This window comes from Balaenoptera borealis, assembly GCF_965194805.1.
Source record: "Balaenoptera borealis genome assembly, chromosome: 2".
NCBI classification, from domain to species: Eukaryota; Metazoa; Chordata; class Mammalia; order Artiodactyla; family Balaenopteridae; genus Balaenoptera; species Balaenoptera borealis.
In genome coordinates this window covers 183257300-183266277 of record NC_138867.1, presented here as the reverse complement: position 1 = coordinate 183266277, position 8978 = coordinate 183257300, and the positions used below count along the sequence as shown (strand labels likewise).

At 57.4% G+C, this 8978-nt stretch overlaps 1 protein-coding gene across 4 annotated transcripts; it reads right to left on the bottom strand.

The window, feature by feature from the left end:
• Positions 1–77: 77 nt before the first annotated feature.
• Positions 78–8930, bottom strand: GIPC3 (GIPC PDZ domain containing family member 3). 4 transcript variants are annotated; one of them, XM_082380684.1, is made up of 7 exons: positions 6821–8930; positions 6035–6133; positions 5092–5254; positions 4797–4977; positions 3498–3610; positions 3123–3217; positions 78–3004 (listed from the first exon to the last, which is right to left on the bottom strand). In XM_082380684.1, the coding sequence occupies exons 1-7, from the start codon at positions 6853–6855 to the stop codon at positions 286–288; spliced, it is 3405 nt and encodes a 1134-aa protein (XP_082236810.1). In that variant the 5' UTR covers positions 6856–8930; the 3' UTR covers positions 78–285. The 4 variants fall into 4 exon arrangements, with proteins under 4 accessions (XP_082236810.1, XP_082236809.1, XP_082236811.1 ...); XM_082380683.1 differs by lacking the exon at positions 6821–8930 and having other exon boundaries at positions 5092–5277; positions 6035–6456; XM_082380686.1 differs by lacking the exon at positions 6821–8930 and having other exon boundaries at positions 2719–3004; positions 3136–3217; positions 5092–5277; positions 6035–6467.
• Between the last annotated feature and the right edge of the window lie 48 nt (positions 8931–8978).

The following is an 8978-nucleotide window of genomic DNA, read 5'->3' as shown; positions in this document are numbered from 1 at the left end:
GCAGGGGTGGGAGGTGCCTTTATTCCCCATGAGCCCTCAAGGTACATGAGGAGGAAACCGCCTCCTGCCCCCACTTCCTCCCCCCACCCCGCCTCCCCTCCACAGACCTGGGATCTGCTTACAGCTCCCAGAGCCAGGCCCAGGTGAAACCGAAGCCCCTGTGTCCACCCTCCCTCACCCCCCCCACCCCGCCTGTGGGGGAATGAGGTCACCTGCTGCTTCTGGGGGACCCAGGCTGGGAGGGGCAGGAGAGGGCATGGGGGCCACAAGTATGTCACCCCCAAGCTATAGCCCCCCATGGTAGGGGAGGGGCTCTGACGCCTGCGGAGCCGGTCCTGGCTCCCTGAGCATGGCGGAGGGGGCAGGCCCCCGAGCTGAGGGTTCAGGGGGCTGGGAATGCAGGAGGGCCGCCCTGGTGGCAGAACTAGGGATGACAGATTTGGTGGGCAGGGTGGACTTCTGGGGTCCCAGCTGGGGCTTGGGGGGAAGGGCTGGTTTCTGCGGGGCGGAGGGGGACCACGGCTGTGGCACCAGGGCAGAAGTGGATGGGCTTCGGCCTGGGCCAGTATCGGCCTGGGCTCCTTGAACCAGATCATGGGGCTGAGGGTGAGAGACCCTCCTAGGACCTGGAGGTGGGGCTCTGGGTGGTGGGCCTGGGTGTTGAGGTCGGGCTGGGGGAGTGGGATCAGGCTGGGTTCTGGGGTCAAGGCCAGGGGTCTGTGGGCGGAGCCCATTTCTAGAGCTGAGCTGGATTCTTGAGCTGGTCTGGCTTCTGGAGCTGGATTGGGTTTCAGAAACAGATTTGGTTCTGGAACTGAGGTGGATTCCAGAGCTGGGCTGGGTTCTTGAACTGGTCTGGGTTTCAGAGCTGTGGTGAGTCTCAGATCTGAACTGAGTTCTAGAGCTGAACTGGGTTCTGGAGCAGAGCTGGGCTCCAGAGCTGGGCTGAATTCTTGCACTGGTCTGGGTCCCAGAGCTGGGCTGGGTCTCAGAGTTGAGCTGGGTTCCAGAACTGGTCTGGGTTCTGGAGCTGGTTTGGGTTCCAGAAATGAGGTGGACTCCAGCGAGGGGCTGCATTATCGCACTGGGCTGGGTCTCAGAGATGAGCTGGGTTCCAGAACTGGTCTGCGTTCTGGAGCTGGGTTGGGTTCCAGAGCTGGGCTGTATTCTTGAACTGGTCTGGGTTTCAGAGCTGGGTGTTATCTCCGAGCTGAACTGAATTGTGGAGCTGGGCTGTGTTCTGGAGCTGAACTGGGCTCCAGAGCTGGGCTGAATTATTGAACTTGTCTGGGTCCCAGAGCTGGGCTGGGCTCTAGAGATGAGCTGAGTTCCAGAGCTGGTCTGTCTCCCAAAGTCCGGCTCAATACCAGAGCTGCCTGGGGGCGTGGTCTGGAGTTGCTTTCTAGAGCTTGGCAGGGTTTCTGAGATGAGCTGGGTCCCAGAGGTTTTTTGAGCTCCCAGGCAGGGCTGGGTCCTGGAGCTGGGCCTGCTCTCAGAGCTCGACAGAGCTGTGGAGCTTAAGTCTATTGCTGCATTGGTCTGGGTCCCAGGACCAGACTCTAGTTGGATTCTGGAACTCAAGTGGGTCTCAGCAGTTGACTGTGTTTTAGAGCTGGATGGGATTTCAGAGCCAGCCTGTTCTCTAGAACTGAGCTGAGTTCTGGAGCTGGGTGGGGTGCCTGAGCTAGACTGAACTCTGGAAATCGGCCAAGCCTTGAAGTCTGTCTGGGTCCCAGAGCTGGATGACGTTCTAGAGCTGCTCTGTGTTCTGCAGTGAGGGCGGGGCTTGGCATCAAGTGGAGCTCTGGAGGCGGGCCTTGCCCCAGGGATGGATGGGGGTCCAGAGCTTGTCTGAATTCTGGAGACAGGCCTGCTTGTTGCACTAGTCTGGGGTCTAGAGCTGGGCTCAGTCTCTGAGCTGGACTCATCACTGGAGCTGGACTGGGCCCTAGTATGGGGGTGGGGTCTGGACCTGGGCTGCTCTGCAGCATGTATCTGGGTTCCTGAGCTGGTCTGGGCATGACAATAGGGTTGGGTTTGGGAACTGTCTTTGAATCCTGAGCTGATGTGGCTTCTGGAACTGGGCTGCTTCTTGAGTCTCACCTGGGTTCCAGAACTAACTGGCGTTTCTGAGCTAGACCAGGTGTCCAGGTACAGCTGGGTCATGGAGCTGTCTTGCGTTCCAGAGTTGGGTCGAGTTTTAAGGCAGGGCTGGGTCATAAAGCTGGCCTGGCTTTCAGAACTAGGTTTGATTTCAGAGCTGGGGTGGCTCTTAAAACTTGTCTGGGTTCCCAAACTTGCCTTTAGATCAGAGCTCAGCTTAGCCTCAGAGCTGTCCTGGGTTCTAGAGGAGAGCTGGGTTCTGGATCTGGGTTGCATCTCAGAACTGGATTGGGTTCTAGTGATGAACTGGACCTCAGAGCTGGCCTGGGTTCCAGAGGAGGGCTTGGTCTCAGAGCTGGGCTTGGTCTCAAAACTGGTATGGGTTCTAGAGGTGAACTTGGTCTCAGAGCTGGCCTTGGCTCTAGAGGGGAGCTTGGTCTCCGAGCTGAGCTGGGTTCTAGGGCAGGGCTGGGTCTCAGATCTGGGCTTGGTCTCTGAGCTGGGCTGGGTTCTAGAGCATGGCCGAGTCTCAGGGCTGGGCTTGGTCTCAAAACTGGCATGGGTTCTAGAGGTGATACCAGTCTCAGATCTGGGCTTGGTCTCCAAGCTGAGCTGGGTTCTAGAGCAGGGCTGGGTCTCAGATCTGGGCTTCTGGACTCCAGAGCAGGGCTGGGCTTGGGGAACTGGCCGGGAGGGCTGGGGCAGGGGGCTGGGCTCCGGGCTGGGGCTGCGCTCGGCCCCGGGGCAGACTAGCCACAGGCCTCCCTGGCCTCGCCGATGGCGGCCCACACCTCCACCACAAACTCGTCCGGGAAGGCGAACTCGCCCAAGACGGAGTCTAAATGGCGTGCAAACTCCTGGACACTCACTGTCTTCTTGGATGTCTCCACCATGGTGGACGCTGCAGGCCGAGCCGAGGGGAAGTGGGTGAGGGCGCTCCCTGGGGGGACGCCAGCTTCCCCTGGGACCCTTGCCTCCTCCCCGTGGGCTGTCCTCCCCCCAGGGTCCACCCGGCTTACCCTGGCCCCTTACCCAGCTCTGGGTCCCGAATGCCCATGTAGCTCTCCAGCAGGTCATCTACCCTCCGAGATGCCTCTTCCTCAAATTCACTAGGCTGGGGGTGTAGGGAGCAAAGCAGAGGGTCAGAAGCCTGGGATCCCTCCGGCCCAGCCCCCTCCCCAGTCCCCCACCCCTTAGGTGACAGCAGACTGGGACCACCCATTAGTCAATGCTTCTGGTCCCACCATTACTGCCCTGACTGACAAGGGCCCACTTTGCACGTAGGGAAACTGAGGCTGGGCAAAGGAGAGGGTCTTACCCAAGGTCATGCTGAGTCAGTGATAGAACTCTAGGTGCAAGAGACCCTGAAGTCCACCCTTCTCCCCTCCACTCACCACTTCCTCCACGGTGGCGGCCCCCCCAGACCGAAGCCGCAGGGTCTCCCTCCCGCTGCTGACTTTTGCCTCCATGGGGCATTTGCTGCTCCGGCTCCTCTGGCCGATCATATCTGGAGGGGACAGAGTGGGGGAGGTGCATGTGTTCTGGGCAGATCCATATCTTCCTAAACACTCAGAAGCCACCAGCTGAGCCTTTCTAGAACCTTCCTACCCTTCAAAGTCCTCCTTATGTCCATGGGTGAATCCTCAGGGACCATGCTTGAGAATCCATTCTTCCCTCAAATTTCCCTCCTCCTCTCAAAATGACTTTCTCTAGAAGAGACTGGTTAAGATTCTCCTTGTGCCCAGAGGGTCAATCTAGAAAGCTCCTTGCTCTAGAATTGGCTCTTTCTAACCTGCTCATGGCTCTCAGAGTTCACTGTCCTGCTCCAGGGCAGATCTAGGACCCCATCCTGTCACACTCTCCTGGGACCTCCCTCCAGATGGGCCAGGGCAACTTTAGAGCCTCTTGTTCTGGGACAGGGCGACTCAAAGGGCCAGTCCATGATGAGATAAGAAGGCTGTGCCAGAATGGAAATAAGCCTCCTGCTTCCTTCCTTGAGAAAGTCTACCTATGGAAAAAAATTGTCTGCTGAACTAAACAAGGTGATCTACATTCTAGATCAAGGTTCTCAACCCAGTTGGCACGGGGTGGGAAGTGTGATTTTGCCCCCACCCCTGGTGACATTGACAATACCTAGAGACACTTTTGATTGTTACAACTCGGGGGAGACACTGGCACCTGTTAGGTCGAACCTGACAGTGCCCAGGACCACCCCACAACAATCATCCAGCCCCAAATGTCAATAGTGCTGAGGTTAAGAATCCTTCTTCGACGGGGACCTCCTTATCTCATCCATGGACCAGTCACAGACTTCTCTTTGAAAACCTCCATTCTAGAGCTCCCTTTGAGAGCCACTCTCAAGAACTCACCAGAGTCTCATAGCAGTACTTTAAAAGCTCCCAGACCAGCTACAAAATAGATCCAGATACCTCCTCATCCTTTCCCAATCTTCCCAAGCCTCCCCCGACCCCCATGCCCAGACCAACTCTATAACAATCTAGAAATGACCCTCCTGTTCCTCATACAGTGCCAGAAGCTCCCTGTCCTGTCACCAGAGGCATCTAGAACCTTCCATCCTGTCCCATCCCCCCCACCCTTTGCCACCCCGTGCATCCAAAGGACCAATTTCTGGAAGAGCTTCCCCGCCCCCCCCCCCCCACCAGCCTGCCCCCTGGGCCCCAGGTGGCCCTCACCAAAGGCTCTCTTGGGCTGAACCAGGCGCAGGGTGAAAGGCTGCAACTTGGGCAGCTCCCGGAGCATCTTGGCCACCTCGTAGTGGCGGCAGCCAACGATTGAGTGGTCGTTGATGGCCTCAATGCTGTCGCCCACGCACACTGCCTCGATTCGGTTGATGATGCTGCCTTCCTTGATCCTCTGCAGGGACCCAGAGTCACTCACAGGGCCACCCCAGCGACCCCTCTCAGGTCCTGCTCACACCAGAGAGGGGCAGAGAGGGGCACCCGGGAAGCCACCCGCCCCCACGGGCACCTTGATGAAGGCATAGCCAGCCCCGTTGTCAGTGATGGTCAGTCCCAGGGCGTCCTCGGTCTTAGTGACCTCCACCTCTTTGGTCTCGCCGCGCACGTGGGCAAAGATAAAGTCCTCCAACCCTATCTGGCCGCCCAGGAGTTTCTGCATGTCCACTTTGTGGCTGTTTAGGGTGCAGAATAAGATCTGTCCCGAGGGGAGGGGGAGCCCAAAATTAACGACAGACCTCATCCCCCACCGTCTGCGCAGAACAACCGGGGGTTGGGCTCAGGGGCCTGATAGGGAAACCAAGGCGCACAGAGGCACGAAACTGACTCCAATCATCCCCTACCAGGATCGCAGTCACGTGTAATGGCAGAGTATGGGATCCTCTCAGAATGGGGTGGGAGGCGAGGAGATTGGGACCCCCAGAATGGGGAGCAGGGTGAGAAGGAGACTTCGGGCAGGAGGTCGCCCCCTCTCCCACCCCTCAGACTTCCCCTTTTAACCCTTCGGTGCCCTGTCACCCCCAATCTTTTAAGACTGTTCTAAATCTGCTGGCGCCCCCTCGGGGCTGCGAGGCGCTCCTACAACCCAGCCCCTGACCCCCCGCGGCCTCTGACTTCTCACCTGAAAGGGGGCTGCCTGGAAACACAGCCCCGCAGCCGCGCCCAGGAAACATAGGCGCTTCCCTGAGAGCTGGGGTCCACTCCTAGCTGGGTCAGCCCAGTGTTTTCCTGGACGAACTAGGCATCCATTAACCCTAAGACGTGCTCATGTTTTGCGCAGGGGGTCCACCGGGTATGGGCACCCCAGGATCTGAGAGGTGCGTCTCTGAGATCCGGAGATGGGATCCCCTCCATCCGAAGATGGGCGTTCTGGGGCCCCAGTCCCGGCGTCCAGGGTCCACCCATACCCCCGGTCAGCCGGTGGGCCTCGGGTGCTGGGGGTCCGGGGGCCTCACCTCGGTGGGCGCGATCCCGAAGGCCTCGGCGATCTTGGCGTAAAGCTCGCGGACGTTGGTGAAGCCCTCGATCTTGCCCGTGGGGCTGCCGTGAGCCAGCTGCGTGCGGAAGACGAGGCGCGGGCGGGCTCGGGGCGCGGCCGGGGTGGGGGACGCAGCCGGGGGCTCGGCGGGCGAGGGCGGGGGCGCGGGCAGGCGTGGGGCCTCGGCCCCCCGGGCCTCGCGGGCCGCTGTGGTCTCCATGGCAGGAGGAGCTCGGCCACCGGGGCCACGGCCACAGCCGCCGGATCCGCCGCTTCCTGCAGCCTCCCCTCCCCCGGCCCAAGGAGCGACAGCCGAGCCGCCTGGGTAAGGGGATCCGGGAACCCGAGCCTCCCGGGAAGGCGACACCGCGGAGTGAGGGGCCGGGGTGGGGCAGGGGGGCGGGGTGGGGGCGGGGGGGGGGCGGGCCCCAGGTGTGCCGGCCTTGCCAGGGCCAGCTGTGAGCTCTCCGGGGAGCGGGAAAAATAAGGATCACAAATAAGGATGGGGCAGCCGCGGGTGCCCGGGCGCTTGCTCTCTGCTGGGCGCACTCATTTAATCCTTGCAACAACCATAGGAGGTGGGGAGGACGCTTACCCTGGTATAAACTGAGCCACATCGCGTCCATCCTCTGCCCACAGCCCTCCAGGGCTCCCACCTCCCTTGGGGTAAAAACTCAAGTCCTCCCCTTGGCCCACAAGGCCCTGCACGACCTGCCCCGGCCCCTCCCTGCCCTCCCCGCCTCCCTCTCTCCCCCTTGCTCACTCTGCTCCAGACACACGGGCCTCCTTGCTGTTCATTCAACACACCAGGCACAATCCTGCCCCAGGGCTTTTGCACAGGCTGTGCCCCTACACTTGGAACATCTTCTCCCAGATCTCCAAGGTTCACTCCCTCACCTCCTTCGGCTCTTGGCTCAGCTGTCACCTCCTATCACCACCTCCCAATCTCTCTTTCTGGCTTTTTTCCTCCCTAGCACTGAGCATGACCTGACATAGCAGATAGTTTATTTATTCATCTTGTGTTTCCTCTGTCTCTCCAACTGGAATGTCAGCTTCAGGAGGGCAGGAGTTCTGGTCTCTTTTATCCCCTGCTGTATCCTGGCACACAGTGGGCACACGGGGTTACAGATAAAGAAGGAGGTTCTCGGCACCAGGAGGCGTCTCTCAGAATCCCCTGGGAACACAGCATCTAGGCATCACCAACAGGAACGTTGGTTGGCTCAATAAACAGCAGTGGAATGCCATATAGCAGCTCCAAAGAGAGGTGTTTCGCCTTGGATGGATCTCAGAAACCAAGCATTGATGAAAACAGGCAAGTTGCAGGCTTTGGACGATGTAAGAAAATTTATGTAAAGTTTAAAAACGTGCAAAATGGGATACACACTATAGCACAGATGAACCTTGGAAACATGATGCTCATTGAAAGATGCCAGATTACAAAGGCCACATAGCGTGTGATGCCGTTTAGATGAAGTGTCCAGAACAGGCAAATCCATGGAGACAGAAAGTAGATTCGTGGTTGCCTGGGGCTGGGGGAGGTGAGGATGGGGAGTGATGGCTAACGGGAGGGGGGTTTGTTTTGGGGGTGATGAAAATGTTCTGGAATTAAGTTGTGCTGGTGGTTGCACAACTTTGTGATTAAACTAGAAACCACAGAGTCGTCTACTTTCGAACCTTTAGAAAACGAACCAAAAAAAATCCATCAAAATGGTACTCTTGTGGGAAGACATCCTTTTGTGCTAAAAGTAGGTAAAGATCTGCCCAGGAATGGTAAACTCCAAATTTGGGATGAGGGTACGGAGCCAGGGAGGGGATGAGACGAGGGAGCACACACTTGGAGCTGGGTGTGTGACAGTATCGTTTTTCGAGTCTCCTGGGACAACCGTAACAAAGTATCACCAACTGGCTGGCTTATAAAGAACAGAAATTTACTCTCTCACAGTTCTGGAGGCTAGAAATCAGCAAGACCAAGCTCCTCTGACACCCTGGGTGGCATCCTTCCTGCCCATCCTGGCTTCTGTTGGTGGCTGGTCATCCTTGGCTTTCCTTGGAGGCGTGCTTTGCTTGTGTCTGCCTCTGTTGTCACGTGGCTGTCTCCTCTCTGCGTCTGTGCCCAAATCTTTATCTTCTTATAAGGACATCAGTCATATTGGATTAGAGGCTGCCGCACTCCAAGATGACCTCATCTTAACTAATCATATCTGCAGTGACCCTATTGCCAAATACGGTCACATTTTGAGGTTCTGGGGGTTAGGGCTTCAAGATTTTCTTTGAGGGGACAAAATTCAACCAGTAACATCAGTGCTTGTCAAATTACTCCCCAGAATTTTTAAGCTGCCCCAAACATTCCATTAAAGGCTGAAGTCTCTGTGAGGGTTCCCCAATAAGTTAAGCATAGAATTGCCATCTGACCCAGCAAGTCTGCTTCTCGGGATCTACCCAGAAGTGAGGTCAGGTGTTCAAACAAAAACCTGTACGTGCATGTTCTCAGTAGCACGATTCACAACAACCAAAAGGTGGGAACAATCCAAATGGCCATCAACAGATACTGGATAAACACAGCGTGGTCCATCCACACAATGGAATATTATTCAGCCAGAAAAAGGAATGAAGCACTGACATACACTACAATGTGGATGAACTTTGAGAACACGATGCTCAGTGAGAGAATCCAGACACAAAAGGACACGCAGCGTGTGATTCCATTTACATGAAATGTCCAGAACAGGTAGATCCAGAGACAGAAAGTGGATTCGTGGGACTTCCCTAGTGGTCTAGTGGTTAAGGCTCCGGGCTTCCAGTGCAGGGGGCATGGGTTCCACCCCTGGTCGGGGAACTAAGATCCCACATGCCACGTGGTGTGGCCAAAAAAAAAGTGGATTCCTGGTTGCCAGGGGCTGGGGAGAGTAGGCTTAGGACCC